The sequence below is a fragment of the Camellia sinensis genome, chromosome 4 (assembly GCF_055761805.1).
Source record: "Camellia sinensis isolate YWXY chromosome 4, ASM5576180v1, whole genome shotgun sequence".
In the NCBI taxonomy this organism is placed as follows: Eukaryota; Viridiplantae; Streptophyta; class Magnoliopsida; order Ericales; family Theaceae; genus Camellia; species Camellia sinensis.
The window spans coordinates 151336941-151362014 of NC_138964.1; the positions used below are offsets into that span (position 1 = coordinate 151336941).

The following is a 25074-nucleotide window of genomic DNA, read 5'->3' on the forward strand; positions in this document are numbered from 1 at the left end:
TAAAATAAAATAAAATAATAATAATAATAATAATAAGAGGAGAAGGAATAAATAGAAGAATAATAAATGGATGCTGGAAAAGGGGTAGCGACAACGCGATGGCTGTGGTCGATGGTGACGGTGATGGTTGCGGATGTGCCAGTGGTGGTGGCTGGTGTGGTGTGTGAATTGAGAGATTGAGTTTTTGGATAATGTCTAAAAGAGTAATTTAGTTGAGGGATACAATAGAAATTAAAAAAAAAAATTATCAAATAGTGTGCATTGAAAGAAACAATGTGTGTAAATAGAATTATCCGTGCAGTTTACTCTCTTAATGTTTGGAAATGATTATAGAATCCCACGTGGTTTGTGGATTGAAATGCACTATTAGACATTCCGTCCAACTTAATAGTAAATGTAAAACACGTGATACACATAAGGGGATTATATACTCATTTTCAAATTTCAATAGAGTAGTTTTGCATGACAAACCAATCTGAAACTCTTGAGACCCATGAGCCCGTTGGTCTAGCTGCTGGATCTGCGATCCTACTCTTCGAAGCAGTCCTTGGGGGCCAATCATCAATCCTAGTCCCATGTCTTGCACTGAATCCATGCTTCCTTTCAGACTGGTTGTCTACCCTATAATAATTGGGTGGCCTAGTTTTATACAGAGGTCTCTTACCCTTTAATTGTATCCTGGTGTCTGGTGGACTAGCCAAAGATGAATATTGTCTAGGACCAGTTGGATATGACCTCCTGTTGTAGGTGCTAGCTAGTTTTCGATCCTTTTGTACATCTTTATAATATTGTTTTCTATCAACTGGAAGTCCTTTCAGTCATTTGTAACTCATCCTGCATTTGGGACACATCCTCTGCACTACAGCTGCCTCATGAGAGTCATTATCCAGTATCTCTTCACTAGAGCCATTCCTTTGGCCTGCAGAGTTTTGTCCACTTGCTAGTGAACTTTTGGTGTCCTTCTTAAAGGCAGCCTGGCTAGCCATATGCATTTGCACAGTGACTTCCTTCAATTCCTTCAAGGATAGGTTTTGGAAATCTGGCATGCCAACATTGGTCGCAACTTCCCCAACCTCTGGAAACGGGTTGGTGTCAATTTCCATAACTTTCTCAGTCTTGGCTAGAAACTTTAGCCTCCCTTTCTGAATCTGTTCTTGGATCCTATCTCGAAAAACAATACAGCTTTTAGTTGAATGAGATCAAGAATTGTGTCATTTACAATACAGTTTTCCTTTAAGTTCTTCAGGGGTAGGGATTTTAACTCCCTTTGGTAACTTCAGGAAATTTACTGCAAGCAAATGATCAAAAATGTCATCTGCTTTTGTTAAATCAAAGAATACTTCCTATGAAGGTCTTTCTTTTTAAACTGTTGGTCTATTGTTCTGTCTTTCTGTATTAATGCTTCACATGTCATAGGTTATTTTTCTATGATCTCTGTTGTATCAATTTCATAGCTAGGGTCTCTATAGTAGGTCTTATATGATGCATTACTTCGACCTTGTCGCTCCTCAAGTAAAGTTTCATATCTAGACATTTTATAGGTTAATTCTACTAAGTCTCGAAATTCAGTTGAATCAGACTTCTTTCGAAGCTTAAACTCCAACCCATTTTGAGTCAATCTCATCAATTCAGGCTTGAGTAACATGACCGTACATTTGTTTCGTGCCCTTTTAAATCTGGCAATAAACTGAGTAGCCTTCTCATCAAGTCGTTGGCTCAATCTTGCCAAGTCTGCCATGGAAACCTCAAGTTCTTTTTGGAAAAATTGAGCATGAAAAACCTTTTCCATTTGTTGCTAAGTTTGGATAGAACCAGGTGTAAGGTTTATATACCATATGAAGGCTGCTCCAGTTAAAGAGTTTGGAAAAAGTCTCAGTTTCATGTAGTCATTATTGGCAAACTCACTACACTGGTTTGTAAACCTAGCAATGTGTTCCACCGTTGACTGGTTTTCATTCCCATAAAATAGGGCAAAATCTGGTATTCTAAATCCCCTTGGATACTTATGTACCCTATCCACCCACTCTGGGTAAGGTTTTCTGTACACTGGTGTTTGGACCCCCCAACCATAGGTCCACAGATTTCTCTAACTATATCAGCAATTTGGTCCCTTGAAACCATATTTTGTGCTAGTTGAACCACTACTGGAGGAACAAACGCAGAGTTTGGAGGAACTCTATGTGCTTGAAGGCCTCTTGGTCTATATATAGGTGCATTCAAGACTGGCTGTCCTTGTTGTACTGGTAGCTGTTGGAGGTATGGCTAACCTCTTGGAATCTGTCTTGGGAAAGGCCCTACGAAAGGTACTACAGGAGGAGGAATAGGTGTTGTTTCTTTTCCAACAGTAGGAAATCCTTCTAACACCTCAGGTGCATATTCAAACACAGGAGTAGTGAAACCCCGTGTGCCAGGTATAGCTTTGAACATAGGATTTGGAAACATCCTCATACCATTCCCTCGTGTTGGCCTAGATCCACCAAATTTGTATGATTTTGCTGGTGGGCAATGGTACATTTTGGTTTGCTAGTGGTCTCAAAGGAGCTTCATACCATGACTGAGGCATAGGTGACATTCTCTCATGGTTTTGATTACTAGTCTGATCATTAGTTTGTCCGTTATTTTGCACAGGCTATTTGTCTCGAGCCAATCTATGCTGAAGGGAATTCTCATTCTCTTCAGCTTGTCTTACAACAGTTGGTTTATAAGAGTTCATTCGATCCAAAAAGGATGTTGCCCATCTTTCCATTGTATACATTAATTGTTGTCCTATAGCATCTATTAAACCTCCCAATGGATTTATTGGTTTGGTAGAAGGGATAGTTGAAGGTCCAGTTTCATGACCCTGTCTAGTATGTTGGACATGCGTTGTATATTCCAAAATGCTGGTCTGTTCGACCATTTGCGGAGGATTTGGTGGGATAGGTGCATCCATTACATTATCCTCTGAGTTAGGTATTTCTACTTCTCCTTCCACACCCTCTTCCAAACGTTCATTTTCTCCTTTTGCTCTACGTCTAGCCATTTTTAAAGTCCCACTGGGCATGCCAAAAATATATGTTGGTTTTTTTGGCTTTTAAGGGTTAATAGTGTAATTTAAGCGTGCCAGCAAGAATCAATTAGTCTTTACAGAATTTTAATTGCTAACCAATTATCAGACGATTGTGTTGAAATTTTTTCAACCTCAATGAAAAGGACTTTTACTGGTGGTTTGTTTTAGGAGAAATTTATAAGAAACAATTTAGAAACTAAATTTCATTAAGTAAATAAGAACTTACAATGAAATGACCTAGTCTTGAAAAGGTTTACAACAACGACCACTTGAAACTACTCCTAGGAAATGAAGTGCAGTGTAGGAATTGAAGTGTTGGAAATGTAAAGAACTGGAAATGTAAAACGGGATAGAAATATGAAGTAAAGAAACTGATTTTTGGATCTGAGTCTGGGTCTTTGTATTCTGGGGCCTTCTCCTCTATTTATACTTCCCAAAGGTAACCACCGGAATGAACTTCTAACCGTCGAAGTGCACTTCCATGATCTCTAGTCATGGCTTTGCATAATCAACTTCCACTACGCCGTTTCTTCAGTTAGGCTCCCCTCCTGAATTTGAATTTGTGAGTAACCGTTAGGCCACATCACCTTGCACCTTTTATCTATTTCAGTTTTGTGCAGAACCATTATTACCAATATGAACTGCCACGTGTCTGTCTTTGACTGGAGACTTGTATTGACTCCCGAAATTGCCTTTCACATGCCATGGGTCAAGCTACAATTAGCAAGTACAAAATACATAGCCAACAGTTAATTTTTCCAATTTTTTAATTTTTATTATATATATATATATATTTTAAGATACTTAGGCCTCGTTTGGGAATAGGCTAATTTAGTAACTTTTTGGCTATTTGGCTAAAATATTAACTAAAAAAAATTAATGTGTTTGGGATGACTTTTTAGTTTTTTACGAAAAGATGTGCAAAAAGTAGAGATAAAAGAGAATCTTTGACTTTTTGATATGGATTGTTGATTTTTTGACTAATTTTAGTAATTTTTTGACTTTTTAACTAAAAAGAAGGATTCCTAAACGAGGCCTTAGTCGTTTTTCTTTGAAAAAGTGGATTTGGATAGGTTTACTCTCTATATTGGCATTTGCCATCCAATATTTGTGCATCGTCTAAGTTTTTTTCTTTGGATTTGAAAATATGTTTAATTTAGAGTAAATTACAAATACATTTTTTGAGATTCGCTTAAAATATGAATTGTCTCATGTGGTTTAGAAAATTACAAATACCTCCCTATTAGAATTTTTTACTTAATAGAATTAATTGAAAAAGTAAAATTTCTAATTGTTCACCTATACAATAATAAAATTACCTGAATTATTAATTGAAATAAAATTTTAACATTATGAAAAGTTGTTAATTAACTTGATAATTTATTAATAAAATGATTTATTTGTTATGAAATTAGAAACTCTAAAGAGTATAATGTAATTTCTAAAATCACAAAAAATAATTTATAATTTAAATAAATATCAAAAATGTGTTTGTAATTTATCTTTTTATTTATTTATCTTTACACTTTCGAAGGGAGTTTTTTTCTTTGGGTTTGAAAATATGTTTTATTTATTTATCTTTACACAGTTTTGCTGTAGGTGCTCAAAATGTTGTTTTTTTAGGTTGCTTACGTATTTTCAGTCTGAATTCAATACATGACAACCACTAAAAAGATAAAAAGTAAAATATTTATATAAAAGTTAATCATTTAAAAGCCTTATTTATAAATATTAGGCTAATTCCGATTCTATTTAAAAAATTTTGAACTAAAAAATTTTATTTAATAAAATTAAGAATATTATCAAATTTTTTTAATTTTTAAAATTAAGAATATTATTAATTTTTATAGTAATGTTTTACATAATTGTTTCACTAACTGATGAAGAAAACAGAGTATGAGATTAAATGTTTTTACTTTTTTACTTATTGATTTAATTCAACTATCCAATAAAACCGAAAATATTATCAATTTTTTACAGTTTTAAAACCAAGAATATTATCAATTTTTTCATTTTTTATAAAAATTTTACACATCAATATTCTATTATCATGCGCCTTCATGGGCACAAAACTTTCAGTTTTGCACAAAAAAATAATTCAGTTTTTTAATTTTTTTTTAAAAAGACATTTAGTTTGTTTGGTTTAATTTTCTGAATTCAATTTTCTGAAATTTGAGTTTTTTTTCTTATTATTTTTTTATTTTTAGTGAATATTTTTTAAACTTTAAGCAATTTTTTTTTTTACTTTTTTAGATTCACCTTACTTAGATGTATCTAAATAGTAAAATATTTGTGAAAAATATTTTAAAAAATTAATAAATACACAAAAATACTAAAAATGTATTAAAATTTTATATATTTTTTGGTATTTAGTGTATTTTTTAAAGATTTTTTTTATACAAATATTATACTTTTGAGTGTATTTATGTTAGGTAAGTCTAAAAATTAAAAAAAAAATTACTAAAATATTAAAAAAAATTCATTGAAAACATTAAAATACGGAAAATAAAAAAGTATAATTTTCTTAAAACTGTTTTCTAAAACCAGAACCAAACAAAATGATTAGTTTTTTTTTTTTACTTTGCACATAATTTTTATTTTATTTTTTTCAATTTGAAAGTTGATATTTTAAAATTTTAGAAATTAAAATAAATGTCAAATCATCATATTTCTTTATATATAATCACAAATGATAAACAATTATTGTTTGAAGGGCAATTCGAACTATTAAAAATTTAAGAAGACTTTAAGGTCCAAAAAATCTTAATTAGAACTTAATGAAGTATAAGTTCATAAATTAGGACTGGTGTATAAATGGCCCTTTATATAATAATAATGTTGATGATAATAGATAATTTTTGTGGGGTAGATTGAAATTATGGAGTGAATAAGAAGAAGAGAAAATAATTAAAACTTGTGAAAGAAAATATAAAGATTTAAATAGAAAGAATACGTATAATTAATTAAGATATATTACGAGAAAACAAATTATATTAAGGTTTAATATGTTATTCTTATTAGTAAATTCATATTACGATTAGGGACGGCCACGAGGGGATTTTGGGCGGGTTTGCCATTTTCCGCCTCGTCCCCGCGGACAAACTTCACCCCTACCCTCACTACGAGTAGAATTTTTCAACCTCATCCCCACCCCGCAGATGTCAGATACTTGCGAATACCTGACCACATTACGAATAGCAAAAAAAATTGAGAATCATTTAAATCTTTAGCACACTAACACTATGTTTGGATCGAGTGACATCCTTGCCCCGCAGATGTCAGATACTTGCGAATACTCGACTACATTGCGAATAACAAAAAAAAATTGAGAATCATTTAAATCTTTAGCACACTAACACTATGTTTAGATGGAGTGATTTGGAAAGAAAAGATAGGAAATAGACAGATATGTATTTTTCTTACTTGTTTGGATAACTTTTTTGGGTGGATATTGTTTGGATAACTTAAGTAGAGAAAAATGAGAAAAAATAGAGAGAAATAGAGAGAAACCTATTTCTCTTATAACACTCATTTTGAATCTTTCCAAAAGTGGAGAGATTGGGAGAGAAAAAAAAAATTTCTTATATTTTATAATACCAATGTTGTCCCTATAAAAATAAAAGCAATAAAATGATTGACACTCAAAAAGGTTATTTTAGTAATATAACACAAAACAGTTTCTTTTCTTTTCTTTTATAAAATCTAACCAAACAAGAAGAAGAAAAATTGCAATCATTTTTTTTCTTTTGTTACTTATCCAAACAAGAAGGAGAGAAATTATAATCATAATCATAATCATATCTTTTCTTTTCTTTTCTCTTATAACTTAAGTAATTATTTATTTTCTTTTATCTTCTAGGTTCCCAACCATAGTGTAAATAATTTTTTGTCACGACCCAAACCCGGCCCTATGGGTTTAGCACCGTAACCGGCCAGTAATCCAAGATTACCGAAGGCCTACTTAACAGTAATACAGTAAAACAGAGTACAGGGCCTGGCGGAAGCCAATACAGTAATTAAACAATGTCCAATGAGCTGTGACAGTCTGTATGCCAAAAAGATTTTTCATGCATTCACATATAAACAGTACAGAACAGTATGTACAATATTCACATCCACTCAAACTAGGGACTCAACCCTACATAACAGTACAGAAAACAGTCAGTCTATACAGAACAGTTAGACAGTACAGAAGGGGGGGGGAAAAACAAACAAAACACCCCCAAGCCATAGCATGGCAACTCGGAACCTCGCAGTGAGGCACAAAGGCTGGCTTGACAAAACTGGAGTAACCCTGACGCCTCTAGCTGCGGTCTGGTGCCTGAACACCTACACATATATATAGGAGCAGTGAGCTAAAGCCCAGTGAATAACATAAAGCGTAAAGAGGTTTAGAATGAATGTCCTTACAGTAATGAAAACAGTTCAATTCAATCAGTATTTCAGTTGTTCAGTACAGTAAACAGTCATATGTGGGACATCCATTAGCATAACAGTAACAGTAGGTCTTGAAAGACCGAACAGTAATGATGGCCATCAGTCAGTAAACAGTAGTGGTTCCACGAGGGAACCGACAGAGATCTCTGTAACAGTAACAGTAACAGTAAACAGTAGGTGCTAAGGATGCCACAGTACAGTTCAGAAATAAAGGACATACATTCATTCAGTTAACAGTAATCAGTTCAGAAAACAGTACAGTTCAGTTGTTCAGGAAATAATCATTTGTGAACATATCTTTACACAATCGTTACTCACAGAGTTCTGGGCTACAGTATGCTAGAGCGTGTCCCCCAGTCGCCAACCCTACACAGTTAACAGATTGAACACACACTAAGCTACACAGTTGGGGAATATCATAACTTAATCCCTAATTTGCCTTGGTGTGTTCTACAACGATATCCTCATCTAAATGTCTTAAACTAGGCCTAAGAATGCCTAGGATGGGATGAGGATGCAAAAATACACTTAGAAAACATTTCGCAAAGTTTGCTGAAAATAGGAGCCTCGCTCGAGCGAGACTTTCTACGCTCGAGCGTAAGTTCAAAATCAAAGGCTCCGCTCGAGCGAGGAATCCTTCGCTCGAGCGGTCTGCAAAACAGTAAAAGTACTGGATGCTGAAATTTTACGCGCGATCGTCGCTCGATGGTCGCTCGAGCGGAGCCCTGGACAAAGGTGCTCGCTCGAGCGGGGAATCCTTCGCTCGAGCGAGGAAGCCAAATCTGGAATTTCCAGATCTGCCTCCCAAGCTCAAACCAAGCATTCAACCACTCCAAACTCGACCTCTTGGGCCCAAATTCTGGAAAACATCACTAAATTCAATGTATAACAAGTTTCAAAGCTCAATTGATGAATTCAAGCCCCAAAGGTGAGTCAATTAAAACCATATTCAAACCCATTTTCAAAAACAACACTCAAACATGCATGAATGAGCTTTAAACCAAATTGAAGCTCCAAAGCTTGCTCAAATGAGCTCATTTCTTTCCAAAACCAGATGAAAACATGGTCTATAACAACAATATGAGCATGCATGTACTAATGTCCATGTAATTAACCTCAAAATGCAATAATACTAACATGCATGCAAGAGATGAGCTTCAATCCACCATTAATGAACCAAATCATGGCTTAGCTCTACAAATGAGGCATGAATTGTGCAAGAATGAACTCAAGAACAACAACAAGAAGATGAATGTCCTACCTTAGTCTTGTATTCAAGGTCTAGGAGCTCAAAGTAGCAATCACACCTCAATTCCCAAACAATTCCAAGCAATTTTCAAGGTAGAACTCAATTTCTCTCCCTCTCCCTCTCTTGGTCGGTTAAGCACAAGAAAATGGCTGAGCAAAATGTTCTTCAAGTGTGTACATAAGGCTCAAGTGTGTGTATTGAGTGGGCCACTAAGGGTGGCAAAATGGTAATTAAGCTTAACTCTTTAATTAGCTCATTTAATCTAATTTAATCATACCTAATCAATTTTCAGATAATTATACCATAAAATCATATTAAATATGACGATCATAATACACTAACCCATTTCCGGTTCGGCCGCCGATAAGGCCTTCAATTAATAGTTTAAAGATAAAACACGAACAGATCAAACAAACAGTCAACAGATAAAATGCAATTCAAACAGATGTATTCACTCAATTCAGTTTCAATTTCGGTCAGTCAGTTCAGTACTTTAATCAGTTCAATTCTCAGTCAGTTATCAGTCATTATCAGTTCCGTTTAACAGTAATCGGTGATTATCGGTAATCAATCAGTCCCTAATCAGTAAACAGTATGAGGGTTGTTACATTTTTCTTATTTTCATATACATTAACAATGAGATTTTTAGAATTATTATTTATTTATATTTAAGGAGAACTACAAGCTTTTAGTATTTTTTTCTTATATGTAATTATATTATATATATACACACATATATATTATTTATTTATATATTATTAATTATATCGGGTTGGATTTGAATCGAGAATGGTAATATCCGCCCCTCTGTCTCACCACCATTGCAGGTGATTAAAACATAATCCACTCCCACTCTATAAGTGTTGAAATTGATAAAATTCATCCCATTCAGATGGATATGAACAACCCAACATATTAAATTAAAATAATTATTTCTATCTATGATGTAATAAAAATTAAAATTTTAAAAATTTACATTAAGCGTATTGAAATATTTTTAAATTCAAATAGAATCACCCTTTAACATACCTTGATTCAAGTGGGACATAAATTTCAGGTCCCACCACTAGGTCCACCGGAAAGTCCCAAATCCAAATCCAAATCTAAATCCAAGTTTTTAGAGAGAGAAATTTTAGAGAGAGAGAGACGAAACAGACGACACCACCACTCGCTTTGCGATAAGTGCGAAAGAGGCCAAAGGTTGCGAAGTTTCCACCTCTTCTCTCACATGCTCTCTCTCTCTCTCTCTCTCTGTCTCTCTCTAACCACCGACACTCTCTGTTTCTGTGCTCAATCCAATCCAATCTTCTCTCTCTACATCTATCTCTATCTGTATTTCCTATATTTGCATAATCTCTCTCTCTCTCTCTCTCTACTATGGACTCCACCACTTGCCACTGCTCTGTTCTGTCCTACAATCTCTTCTCTCCGTCGTAGCTGTCAACTCCTTTTTTTAATCCTCCGTATTTCGAATAATTCAACGTTCCTATTGAGAAATGGACGAAAAACAATCACATGAATTATCAATTTTTGTTTTTGTTAGTATAATATAAGGCGAGTTGGCTTCTCTTTGTATGCTCTGTAATTGCGAGTTTCCTTGTGATTTTGATAAGGATTGAGCAACTTGGTTGTAGAGATCTAGGGTTTTTGTTGCTGAATAATGGGGAGCTCAGAGGAGAGAGTGGTCGCCGTGATAATGGTGGGTGGGCCGACCAAAGGTATGGAATCGAATTTCACTTCTTTTAGGAATTTTTATTTGTTTGGATTGAACTCTAGGTTGGTTTTGAATTTCTGTTGATAATTTGAAGTAATGGAGATCATTTTCTCATTTCTTTTGAATTTTCGTTTTTAATTTTGGGGTAGTGAATAATGAGAGCCTTTCAATAATGGTGTTTGTTTCGAAATTCTTGAATATTGGTTTGAATTTTTGCTAGAACATTGTGATCTTGGATTGGATTGTCTCAAATAATGAGCCTCTGTTGTTGGTGTAACCCAAAATTTATTGATTTGTGTGTGTTTTGTAGGTACTCGGTTCAGGCCATTGTCTTTAAACATTCCAAAGCCACTTTTTCCATTGGCTGGCCAGCCAATGGTTCATCATCCAATATCTGCTTGTAAAAGGGTAAGTAGGTTTTTAAATTCATAGAAAGAATGTCAAAATTGATTTGTTTCTACTTTTTACTTTTTGGCTCAATGGGTGTGATTGAGATTGCTATTTGTATTACAAAGTCATATCATGTCATGCTGTATAAAAGGTATATATATTTGAATTCTTAGATGGACGATAAAAAGATGTAATTTTGGGTATTGTTTAACTTACAGTGTATTGAATTGCAGAGTAATTTTTGTATCTGTTTCTGTTATAGATCCCAAATCTAGCACAGATCTATCTCATTGGTTTCTATGAGGAGCGTGAATTCACGTTATATGTTTCATCTATATCTAATGAGCTCAGAGTTCCTGTTAGGTAACTTCTTACTCTGTTTTTGTTTAAATTATTAACTTTAATTTGGTTTGTGAATCTGGGATCTCATAATTCCTACTTATTGATAATGACATTATTAGATACTTGAGAGAGGACAAGCCACACGGCTCAGCTGGTGGACTCTATAACTTCAGAGATCTGATCCTGGAAGACAACCCGGTTTTCATCTCTACCTATTTTACTTGCACAAAAGTTTCACCTTCGATGTTTATGACTTTTGAGCCTCTCTGCTTTTATGTTGAACATTGATAACATGTTAACTCAGATATATAAAAGACCGTTGTTTCAAATAATTTCCTATCATGTTTTATTCGTTCTTGATGGTTTATATATTTGCATTGGCAGTCACATATATTCTTGCTAAATTGCGATGTTTGCTGCAATTTTCCACTGCCTGAGATGCTTGGTAATTTCTCTCTTGCCCACAAATATATGTGTTTGAATTTTTTGCTTTTAAAATCTTGTGTGTTGTTATTTGTCGCGGTATCTTCTGTTTTCAGAAAATTTAATAGCTGCCTGTTTCCTTCCACATTTGCAGAGGCTCATAGAAGATATGGTGGGATAGGAACAATCCTAGTAATCAAGGTTTCTGCAGAGTCAGCCAACCAGTTTGGGGAACTGGTGGCTGATCCTGTTACCAATGAACTGTTGCATTACACCGAGAAACCTGAAACTTTTGTATGTACAAGATCACATATTCAACTACTTTTTGTCTTTTGACATTGCTTAATCATGACACCGTTGGTATACGTCTAATGTCTTCTTTCTGTTTTGTCTGAAATTGTATGCGTTGCAGGTAAGTGATCGAATAAATTGCGGTGTTTATATATTTACACCAGATATTTTTAATGCAATTCAAGGTGTTTCCACACAACGGAAAGATAGAGGTCAGTGATACAGACTCTGATATGCCATAGAGTTGTGTGTAGGTAGAAGTTTTTCTATGCTATGGTCATTACATGCCTTTCAAAATATTCTGAGATTAATGGAATCAGTATGGCATGGTGCTATACGAAATCCCTAATATTTCACACCTATCTGTGAATTTTCTATGTGGGCCATTTAAGTGCACTTTTGCTGAGGGATTCTACAAATGATTGGATTCACATTCTTCATCTCTTTTTTCTTTTCTTTTTTAAATATTGTTCTGTGAAGTGCTTGCATCTGTCAATTCCTTTTCCTTGTTGTGGATTAATTGTATAACATGGAGCTTGGTTGTAGAAAGATTTCTCATGATAGAGTTTTAGGCCATTGGTTGTGTGGATATCTTTCATGGCCTTTTACCTTAAGACAATAAAATATTTTCCATGAGTTGTATGCATACGATACTTGGCTTTTCAATTATTTTTGTACTTTTTCTGGAATCATACAAATTAGAGTAGTTGTTTTGTTCAGATTTTGAGATGATATAAGACACAAGATGGCCATCTGATGATGACTAAATTTATGTTGTTGGCAGCTAATCTGAGCCGTATGTCCAGCTTTGAAGCTCTCCAATTAGCCACAAGGTATCTCCGTTTTTTTTCTTCTTTTTCTTTTTTTTGAAGCAATTACCATGTGCAGAAAAAAAAAGAAAAGAAAGAGAAATACTTACAGTTATTTACTTCTAATTCTCCACAAGTTTCAGTAGCTGTTAGCTGTCTCTTTGTTATAGGATATTCTAGAGAGCATCTGAGCAGCTTGTAGTGTCATTGAGAAATATTTCCTAAGAAAATTGTTAAAACCTATCACCTACTTCACCCACTTAAACCTACTCCACTAAACCTAACCCACTACACCACTACAACTTCACCTACTCCACTAAACCTAACCCACTACACCACTACCACCTCCACTTCACCTACTCCTTACCTACTACACACTCACCCTCTTCTATATATAGGAATCATGAATCATTGTAATATATATAACATTATATCAATCAATAATACATCTATTTCTTACATGGTATCAGAGCAAGTTTAGAACCTAATATTTTTTCGCTTCACCGGCGGGCGGCAACCTCACCTTAGCCGTCCGCCGGACCTCAACCTATTCCGCTGATAAAATCAACAAAGATTTGTGCAACTGTCGTCATGTGTTTCACAGAGATTACTTGGATAGATGGGTGGATAAAACCAGGTACTGTCGTCAACTGTCGCCTCAGATTCCAATTCCTGTAAGAAAGCAACATCAAAACCCACCTGTGATGCCAATTCCAGTCCTTGCCATCACATGACTTACAGTCAGTACAGCAGCCGAAGGGACATGTTAATGCCCAAGCACCACCGATGTCACTCCACTTCAACCCTCTCTGCCCACTGGCTCCACCCAGTTGCAGCAACCAATACAGACAAGTGGCATTATGCATCTGCCGCTGCAACCCCCACTGCCACCACAACCGAGACCACCTTCAATGCCGGTTTTCTCTCACCAGATTCATTCACAAATTGGGCAGAACCCTGGTTTCCAGCACTCTGGTCCACCTCAGCTGCATCATTCACAGCCCATGTTTCATTTAGGTAACAAACCTCCACCTAGCATGGGGCCTTCATTTCCGCAGGGACAGCCCCCACTTTCAAGTCAGCCACCACCTCAATCAGTGTATCAGGTAGGAGGTTCACATTTCGGTACAGAATTCAACAGTCAAGTAGGAAGCTCCATGCAACCCGAAAGAGCGCCTGCTTGGATTCCAGGCCTAGCTGATAATGCAATGGGATCACAGCTTCCAGGACCACCACTGATGCTCTCTCTCTCTCAGGGGCTCTTTCTCTCTCCTCCTTTGTTGTGTGAGACTGATGATGGGGTAGCACAGCAGAGATGCTCCACTTTTTATCTCTTTCTTTCCAAACTCAAGACCCTCTCTCTCCACTTTATCACATGGGCTTGTCATTTCTCTCTCCTCCGTTTGATTTCAAAATCAATTATTTTTTATTTATTTTCTCCAAATCACTTTTAATCTCTTTTAAATACCCACTCTACAATAATATATTTTTTTGCAGGGGCACTACCCCCCACTTTCTTTTGAAACATCCATGTTCCCTTTGTCATCCACCTCACACCGATCTTTCTTAAATAACCCATCCAAAAATATTTTTTTTTATCTATTTTTATTTTATTTTATTTTTATTATTAAACAAAACACCAACACAAAATACCACCACAAACATTCCACCAACTTGTCATTTCTTCATGCCGGGGATCAACCCCGATCACAATTTTACACCAAAAAAAAAAAAAAAAAAAAAAAAAACAAACTCATTTTATTCATAACAGGGATCAACCCCGATCACATTTCTACACCAAAACAAAAAAAAAAAAAAAAAAAAAAACCAACACCATCACACCAACAAAGGATTTTTTTCTTCTCTACTCTGCCGCCGGTCTCTTCTTCTTGCCTCCGTCCTGGGCGGCCCTTGACGGTGTTGCCTCCGTGTTTCCCACTCCACTGGGCACGATCACTACTCCCTGCTCCTCCACTGCAGCATATGGCGGCCATCCAAATCGGAACATAACGGTGGCCTTCCGCTTCAGCTCCTTATTTTCCGCCTTTAGCACACTTATCTCTGCTCGCGCATCCTTATACATGCGCTGGAGCAGAGCCAGTTGGGCGTTTAACTGCTGCACCTCATTTGTCCTACTCTGCAGCCGGTGCGACAAGTTTGTGACCGCAGTCATGGTTTCCACACATGACTTCAATGTATACTGATTGGCCTCAATATCCGTTTGCACTGCCATTTTTTGCTCCACCGACCGCATCGGAAAGTTCAACGGAGCAAAACCAGAGGTGTTTGGTTGAGGTTCACGGGCCACCGCACCTGTTATCTCTCCTGTTGACTCGTTGAGGTCGGGAAAGAGAGTGAGCAGACCACGGGAAGATGAGGCCATGTTTTGGGTAGCTGAACGGGAAGAAGAGGCCATGTTTTTTTGGGTTGCTGAGTGTTTCCGAGAAGGGTTGGATACAGAGTATTTACAGATTGTTTCAGAATGACAAGTTCAGAGGTTTCAGTCTGGTTTGGTTTCCTCCGCCTCCGCATTGGTTTATATTGACACTAACGACGCGGTCGACACGCCGCTCTGTCGCTCACGTGCCTCGCCGCGTCTCCGGCTCACCTTTTGATGGCTCGACGCTTTCTGTCGGGCACGACTTTTGATGAAGTGGGCGCGCCTTTTGAGGGCGCAACTTTTGATGGCACGTCTTTTTATGGATTGGGCACGCATTTTGATGGCACGTCTTTTTATAGATTGGGCACGCCTTTTGATGGCACGCCTTTTGAAAGATTGGGCACACCTTTTGAGGATGCGACTTTTTAGGGGTCCGACAAGACTCTGTAAACTGTCCCGACATTGATTCCGGTTAGCTCCTTCATGGGTCCGACAAGACTCTGTAAACTGTCCCGACATTGATTCCGGTTAGCTCCTTTATGGGTCCGACAAGACTCTGTAAACTGTCCCGACATTAATTCCGGTTAGCTCCTTTATGGGTCCGACAAGACTCTGTAAACTGTCCCGACATTGATTCCGGTTAGCTCCTTTATGGGTCCGACAAGACTCTGTAAACTGTCCCGACATTGATTCCGGTTAGTTTCTACAAGGGTCCAGCAAGACTCTGTAAACTGTCCCAACAACTGTCACAACATTGTCTGCTACAACGGTCCGACATGACCCCATAAACTGTCTTCTACATCGGTCTGACACCACCATACAGTGTCCTCTAAAACGTTATGACACCCCCATACAGTGTCCTATACAACGTTATGACACCCCCATACCGTGTCCTCTACAACGTTATGACACCACCATCCAGTGTCTTCACCAATGGTCTGACACGACCATACAGTGTCACCTATCCTCTTTTATTTTTATGTATTTTCTTGTTTTGTAACTCTCTCCAAACTCAAGTTGGTTAGTTCCTATCCCCCTTGAGTTTGCGGGGGGCTGTTAAAACCTATCACCTACTTCACCCACTTAAACCTACTCCACTAAACCTAACCCACTACACCACTACCACCTCACCTACTCCACTAAACCTAACCCACTACACCACTACCACCTCCACTTCACCTACTCCTTACCTACTACACACTCACCCTCTTCTATATATAGGAATCATGAATCATTGTAATATATATAATGTTAAAATCCACCTACTCTCCACCTACTTCACCCACTTAAACCTACTCCACTAAACCTAACCCACTACACCACTACTACCTCACCTACTCCACTAAACCTAACCCACTACACCACTACCACCTCACCTACTCCACTAAACCTAACCCACTACACCACTACCACCTCCACTTCACCTACTCCTTACCTACTACACACTCATCCTCTTCTATATATAGGAATCATGAATCATTGTAATAGAAATCAATATATCAATCAATAATATTACATACAATTTATTCTCTCTCTTTCTCTATATATTATTTCTTACATGGTATCAGAGCTGGTTTAAAACCTAGTATTTTCGCTTCCCCGGCGGGCGGCAACCTCACCTTAGCCGCCCGCCGGACCTCAACCTATTCCGCTGATAAAATCAACAAAGATTTGTGCAACTGTAGTCATGTGTGAGGCTGATGGAGAAGAATTCTTCACCTCATATGACGAGACAGTCTGGAACTGGAAACACTGCAACATTCTGCTCTGGAATTCTGCAGCAGCTAGATTATAGCTTGGTTGAGTGCCAAGCTTTGGTTCTTCCACCCACTCTTGAACTTGCCCAGCAAAGTGTGAAGGTTCATGCTTGTGTTGGAGGGACTAGTGTGCGCGAAGATCAGCGCATTCTCTCCAGTGGGGTTCATGTTGTTGTTGGTACTCCTGGTCGTGTGTTTGACATGTTGCGGAGACAATCACTTCGTCCTGTTTACATCAAAATGTTTGTCTTGGATGAAGCTGATGAAATGCTGTCACGAGGTTTTTAAAAATCAGATCTATGATATTTTCCAGTTGCTGCCACCCAAAATCCAGGTTGGGGTGTTCTCAGTTGCTGCCACCCAAAATCCAGGTTGGGGTGTTCTCTGCCACAATGCCACCAGAGGCTCTTGAAATCACCAGGAAATTCATGAATAAGCCTGGAAAGAGAAAAAGCTCATGCTAGGATTTGCGAAGTGATTCGCTGCAGGAATTTTGGCTTTGGATGAAACCCTTACCATACTCCACTCATTCTCTCCAACTGTTCTAACTTTTTATTTTTATTATTATTATTATTATATCAAATAATCAATGCACTCATGTTCCCCACTAACAGTGTCCACTTTTGACCCAAACCATTTTCAATCCATCATTTCTCCTTCACCTTTTGCACCCCACTCACCGACTCTCTCTCCACTTTATCACATGGGTTTGTCCCTCTCTCTCCTCCATTTGATTTCAAAAATCACTTATTTTTATTTATTTTTTCCAAGTCACTTTTCCTCTTTTTTAAATACCCCACTTTATTTTGAAACAATCGCACTGATGTTTTTCATATAATCCATCTATAAATATTTTTTATCTATTTTCTTTCTCCCTTGTTTTCTTTCATTTTATTTTTATTTTTTCAACAAAACACTCCAAAAAAAAAAAAAAAAAAAACAACAACATTTTACAAACTTGTCATTTCTTCATGCCGGGGATCAACCCCGATCAGCATTTTACACCATAAAAAAAAAAAATAAAAAATAAAAAAAAAATAAAAAAAAAAAAAAACACAAAACAAAACAAAACACAACCAACACAAATCGGAACAGTGGGATTTTTCTTCTCGCCTATTCTGCCGGTCTTTTCTTCTTGCCACCGTCTTGGGCGGCCCTTGCCGGTGTTGCCTCCGTGTTTCCCACTCCACTGGGCATGATCACTACTCCCTGCTCCTCCACTGCAGCATATGGCGGCCCTCCAAATCGGAACATAAAACTGGCCTTCCGCTTCAGCTCCTTGTTTTCAGCCTTTAGCACACTTATCTCTGCTCGCGCATCCTTATACATGCGTTGGAGCAGAGCCAGTTGGGCGTTTAACTGCTGCACCTCATTTGTCCTACTCTGCAGCCGGTTCGACAAATTTGTAACCGCAGTCATGGTTTCCACACATGACTTCAAGGTATACTGATTGGCCTCCACATCCGACTGCACCGCCATTTTTTGCTCCACCGACCGCATCGGAAAGTTCAACGGAGCAAAACCAGAGGTGTTTGGTTGAGGTTCACGGGCCACTGCACCTGTTATCTCTCCTGTTGACTCGTTGAGGTCGGGAAAGAGAGTGAGCAGACCACGGGAAGATGAGGCCATGTTCTGGGTAGCTGAACGGGAAGAAGAGGCCATGTTTTTTGGGTTGCTGAGTGTTTCCGAGAAGGGTTGGATACAGAGTATTTACAGATTGTTTCAGAATGACAAGTTCAGAGGTTTCAGTCTGGTTTGGTTTCCTCCGCCTCCGCATTGGTTTATATTGACACTGACGACGCGGCCGACACGCCGCTCTGTCGCTCACGTGCCTCGCCGCGTCTCCGGCTCACCTTTTGATGGCTCGACGCTTTCTGTCGGGCACGACTTTTGATGAAGTGGGCGCGCCTTTTGAGGGCGCAACTTTTGATAGCACGTCTTTTCATGGATTGGGCACGCCTTTTGATGGCACGCCTTTTTTGAAAAATTGGGCACACCTTTTGAGGGTGCGACTTTTTAAGGGTCCGACAAGACTCTGTAAACTGTCCCGACATTGATTCCGGTTAGCTCCTTCATGGGTCCGACAAGACTCTGTAAACTGTCCCGACATTGATTCCGGTTAGCTCCTTCATGGGTCCGACAAGACTCTGTAAACTGTCCCTACATTGATTCCGGTTAGCTCCTTTATGGGTCCGACAAGACTCTGTAAACTGTCCCGACATTGATTCCGGTTAGTTTCTACAAGGGTCCAGCAAGACTCCATAAACTGTCTTCTACAATGGTCCGACATGACCCCATAAACTGTCTTCTACATCGGTCTGACACCGCCATCCAGTGTCCTCTACACCGTTATGACACCACCATACAGTGTCCTCTACATGGTTATGACACCCCCATACAGTGTCCTCTACAACGTTATGACACCACCATCCAGTGTCTTCACCAATGGTCTGACACGACCATACAGTGTCTCTTATCCTCTTTTATTTTTATGTATTTTCTTGTTTTGTTACTCTCTCCAAACTCAAGTTGGTTAGTTCCTATCCCCCTTGAGTTTGCGGGGGGCTGTTAAAATCCACCTACTCTCCACCTACTTCACCCACTTAAACCTACTCCACTAAACCTAACCCACTACACCACTACTACCTCACCTACTCCACTAAACCTAACCCACTACACCACTACCACCTCACCTACTCCACTAAACCTAACCCACTACACCACTACCACCTCCACTTCACCTACTCCTTACCTACTACACACTCATCCTCTTCTATATATAGGAATCATGAATCATTGTAATAGAAATCAATATATCAATCAATAATATTACATACAATTTATTCTCTACTCACTACACCACTACTACCTCACCTACTCCACTAAACCTAACCCACTACACCACTACCACCTCACCTACTCCACTAAACCTAACCCACTACACCACTACCACCTCCACTTCACCTACTCCTTACCTACTACACACTCATCCTCTTCTATATATAGGAATCATGAATCATTGTAATAGAAATCAATATATCAATCAATAATATTACATACAATTTATTCTCTCTCTTTCTCTATATATTATTTCTTACATATAACATTATATCAATCAATAATACATCTATTTCTTAACTTCACCCACTTAAACCTACTCCACTAAATCTAACCCACTACACCACTACCACCTCACCTACTCCACTAAACCTAACCCACTACACCACTACCACCTCCACTTCACCTACTCCTTACCTACTACACACTCACCCTCTTCTATATATAGGAATCATGAATCATTGTAATATATATAACATTATATCAATCAATAATACATCTATTTCTTACAAAAATTATGATGTGCAAGTGGTTTTTTATGATATTTAGTTCATAGTTTGTGTTAGTTACCCACAAATTTGTATTAAAGATTGTGGAGTTGAGTTTTATTATGTGTCAATTACCCAATTTATATACAATGTACAAATTGGAAACTAGAAGAAGGTGACTATTGGCCCTAGGGTGGGAAAGTAAATTTGTATGGCATGTAGAGGATTATGGTTGAAAAAAAATTATATATGATGCATTAAAGTGACAAAATATGCATGGCTTTAGAATAAAATTGGATAATAACTACATATAGGATTTGCAACCTTTTTCTGGCCTTGTCTAGAGGGTCTAATGACCAAATTTTAGTATAACAATGTGCTATCTTATCTTGTTCTAAGATGCACTCGTTGTACCACTTAAATGTTAGTGTAAGGATCATTTGTTTCATGGATAGGATTGGGGGATTGGATTTCCTTCAATAAATTGTCCCTGGACATACAATTGAGCGACACACATAAACCTGTTCCAACTGGGACTGAACCGGGACGCAGCATTATTGGGTTGGGGCATCTTTGGATGGGCTTGTGTACTTAAGTTTTAGATTAAACACCATAATGATATCTCTTTATTAAACGTTAATCTTACCAACTTTGATTTGATGAAATATGTAACTTCTTTCAAGTTTTCACACTGATACAAGTTCATATAACAGGAGCCTTCCTTCAGATTTTGTGAGATTGGATCAAGATATCCTATCCCCTCTTGCAGGGAAGAAGCAATTATATACATATGAAACCATGGATTTTTGGGAACAAATTAAAACTCCTGGGTAAGTCAAAGCTCTAAGGTTTTGTACTGCTATTTTCCCTCTGCAACAATCTTGTGACTTTTGAGTCCATTATGTAGAATGTCTTTGAAATGCTCGGGTCTGTATCTTGCCCAATTTCGGTTCGCTTCTCCCCATGTTTTGGCAAGTGGGGATGGTACAAAGAATGCTTCCATCATTGGTGATGTTTACATTCATCCATCAGCAAAAGTACATCCAACTGCGAAGGTAATTTTGCTTTGATCTCTTTATATCTGCAGTCTTGATATTACAGCTTTGCTGATCTTTGCAGTGTCTGTGTTATGACTTTGTTTTGATGTTTGGGGAATGGTCTAAAGAGTTAAGAACATTGCTAACTAAAGTAGCATTTAAATGCATATAGGTGACAAGTTTGTGATTCAGCATGTGATCAAAAGCTATTTCCTTCCACTACAAACATTAAACAAGTATTTAAATGCATACATAAATCTAAAGATGCATTTCATACGATATTTTTGCATCAAGTGAATGCCTTCGGAAGATTTACTTCATGTCATACACGGCATGGATATCACCTGGAAATGTATATCTTGGTTAATATTCCAATGGGGTTGGGAAATAGTCCGGTTTTTCACTCTTGTCTATTGATGGTTAGATAGACTTGTTAGGGACATGATCTTTGCTTGCAATTTAATTTATAAAAAATACTTCATGTCATACACTGCATGAAGATCACCTGGAAATGTATATCTTGGTTAATATTCCAATGGGGTTGGGAAATAGTCCTGTTTTTCACTCGTCTATTGATGGTTAGATAGACTTGTTAGGGACATGATCTTTGCTTGCAATTATTTTAAAAAAAAAGAAAAAAAAAAGGAAAGATGTAAGGTTGTTTCTTTTTCTTTTTTTTCTTTAGTATTTTACAAGAGCAAGTTCTCAGTGGGTAATGGAGCACCATTTGCGGGCTCCAAGATGGATCTATCAGTTATATCTTGATTTGTTTGCTTGTTCCAGACTTGCTACGTTCTCACCCATACAACTGACTCTTGTATTATGCTTTTGGAACAGATTGGTCCCAATGTCTCAATCTCTGCCAATGCTCGTATAGGACCTGGTGTAAGGCTCATCAGCTGTATTATTCTTGATGACGTTGAAATCAAGGTAGTTAATCAAATTAAAGGATTTGAAGTGCATGGTTAACTATACCTGCCACTTGGCATTTATATCTTCGGTTTTTCAGGAAAATGCAGTTGTTATGCATGCAATTGTTGGGTGGAAGTCTTCTATCGGGAGATGGTCTAGAGTACAGGCAAGTTCATAATGTTATCTCAAAATGCTAGTTTTATACTCTAGTTATTTGTAGAACTTCCGATCTGTCGGTCTTTAAAGCTATGAATAACCCTCGGGTGGATTGACTTCCTTGTTCCTAATCAATGTTTTCACACACTATACCTAGTCGTTTAACTCATCTACCAGATATGTTATTGGAGTACCAGCAATGGCATATTTGATTGCTTTGTTTCGGCTATTAAAAAAAAAAGGGTCAAATGATCAACAAAGGGGGCTTTTTTGATAAATCTTCTTTCTAAGAGTTTTATTCCATTTAACCCATGTTGTTTTTTATTATTCTATTAGGTCCTATTTGAAATAAGAAGAGCAAAACACCCTCAATCTCTCCTACCCTTATTAATGTTGATATTTAATGTTGATTGTCATTATGATTTGGTAGTTCCCATGCATCAAGATGTTGACTATCATTATATTCATATTAATTTGAAATGAATTTTTGTCATTGTGTTGAATTACATGATGTGAATATTTACATCATGTAATTGAAATGAATATTCACATTAATTTAAAATGAATTTTTGTCATTGTGTTATTAATTACATGATGTGAATATTCTTACTAAAACATACGAATGTAAACGTTCACATCACTATGTTAGATGAGAGAGAATGTTCACATGTTGTGAATAAGAATGTGTTGTCAATTAAAAATAAGAAGGCTTACATGTTATGAATGTTCACATCACTACATTAGATAAGAGAGAATTTTTCAGAAAGGTGTTGTGAACGTTCACATCAGATGAGAGAGAATATTTACATTATTTTTAATATGTTGTCAATTAAAAATATATTCACATTATATAATAATATAAAATAATAACATCAATATTATTTAATTTGTGTATGAAATTTCCTATACCTTGGTCCTTTCCCTTCCCTTTCCTTTCCTCCCCCAACATTAAATATCAATATTAAATATAAGGGCATAAGAGTTTAAGAAAATAATGTAAATCAAGAAAAATGACTTTATGGAATAAAAGTATAAATACATGGGACTAAGTGGATCAAAAAATTTCTTCATGTACTTCTTGGGTTAAAATACTTCTAAATGAGATTTATCAATAAAAAGCCCATCAATATAAGAAATGCCATTTCAGCAACATGAAGTTAGTCTTTTAACCATAAAAATAGCTTCATTTTGGCATGGAAGGAAGAAAGGGAATTGTAGTTTTAATTTTCACAGCCTTCATTGAAAGTTGTTAAGTTCTCAGGTTTTGAATGTTCTCAGGTTTTGATTTGTTCGCTTTTCAAGAACACTGTTCAAAATAAGATCTCAAGTTCTTCAATTCTCTATTGTCATATACTTTGTTGTCTCTCTTTTTCTTCCTGTCTGTATTCTCCTTTTGGTATTCCACTAACAAAAATAGCAACTATTTCTCAGTTCTTACTAATAAAAGTATGAGGGCTATTTGGTGTAACTTATATGTGTTGCTTATAGCGTTTCTTTTCTTTTCTTTTTGGAAGTCTATGCCAAATTGTTTGGCGCTACTTCAGATTACAACTAATGTAAATATAGTTTAAATAACCTAAAAAAAATTGATTATCGGGAAGTTAGAGAAGGGGTACTTTTAACTTCTGATTTCAAATTATCAGCTTTCAACTTGCACAAAGTTGCACCGAACAATCTTCCTTTAGATAGTTCTCAATTTGCAGTAATATATTTCTTAATTTTGATAAAAACTGATTTCAGGCTGGAGGAGATCACAATGCGAAACTTGGAATTACAATCCTTGGTACTTTCTTCTTGTTTTCTTTCTTTGTGATATTGTTCCATTTCCTTTATTAACTGAGAAACTCCATTACATGCAGTACAAAAATTCTAAGTCGATATATGTTTAATAAACCAGGTGAAGCTGTGACCGTTGAAGATGAAGTTGTGGTGATCAACAGCATTGTCCTTCCAAACAAGACTCTTAATATTAGTGTTCAAGAGGAAATTCTACTATAGTTTAGCATCTCTCTCTCTCTCTCTCTCTCTATTTGTGCACAAGTGTATGTTGTTATTATTCTTACCCAAAATTTGGGCTTTTGAGTAGTAAAACAATTGTTTGGATGGATGGTGTGTTATCCATTGGTATTTTGACATCCTCCAAATCAAAAATAAGAGAAGTTACAATTGTTTGGATGGTATGTTATCCATTTGTATATTGACATCCTCCAAACTAAAAATAAAAGAAATTGGGTTATTCTGTTTTGCTTACTTGATTCTGTCAAAGATTGCTAGCATTTTGCTTTATTTTGAGTTAAGGGAGCTAAATTCCCGTCAGTTCATCTGCTGCAGGAGTTTGTATCTATAGAGGAATGATAGCTTTAGCACTGGAAAAATGTTTTATATCAATGTGATTAGGGCGCATCTTCCCCTTCCCTATTCCCCTTCTACTCATTATAATTATAATAATAAAAAATTGATGAATAAAATTTTATAAGGCAAACAAATCTGGATCCACCTGTCTGGACACCCATCCACAGAGAATATGCAGAAAGAATAATACTAGGGATCTGGAGACATTTCATTTTTGATCGACTTTAAGACTCAGATGTCATCGATTGAGCTCTCAGTGATGGTGCATGTTGTGATCGTTTTGAGGTTACGGAGTTTCGGTTGAGAGCCTTGCCTCCGGACTTCGGGACTCTTTTGTGTTTTGTCTCGGTTTGCGAATCAGGTTCTGCTTTCTCTTCCCGAAGGGAGGGAGAGGTCTCGTAAATCATCTCTCAGTGGCCGTAGGCTATTTTTCGTGGTCGTAGACCACTG

At 37.0% G+C, this 25074-nt stretch overlaps 1 protein-coding gene and 1 long non-coding RNA gene across 2 annotated transcripts; one reads left to right on the forward strand and one right to left on the reverse strand.

The window, feature by feature from the left end:
* Positions 1-9812: 9812 nt before the first annotated feature.
* Positions 9813-24522, forward strand: LOC114290710 (ADP-glucose pyrophosphorylase family protein). Its single transcript, XM_028234664.2, has 14 exons — positions 9813-10453; positions 10760-10857; positions 11102-11202; positions 11301-11379; positions 11566-11626; positions 11759-11898; positions 12017-12107; positions 12680-12728; positions 20881-20997; positions 21075-21222; positions 22042-22134; positions 22214-22282; positions 24013-24055; positions 24170-24522. The coding sequence occupies exons 1-14, from the start codon at positions 10396-10398 to the stop codon at positions 24268-24270; spliced, it is 1248 nt and encodes a 415-aa protein (XP_028090465.1). The 5' UTR covers positions 9813-10395; the 3' UTR covers positions 24271-24522.
* LOC145823177 (uncharacterized) lies at positions 19323-19639 on the reverse strand. Its single transcript, XR_014365416.1, has 2 exons — positions 19530-19639; positions 19323-19487 (listed from the first exon to the last, which is right to left on the reverse strand). It is a non-coding gene; the product is annotated as an uncharacterized LOC145823177 (long non-coding RNA).
* Positions 24523-25074: the final 552 nt, after the last annotated feature.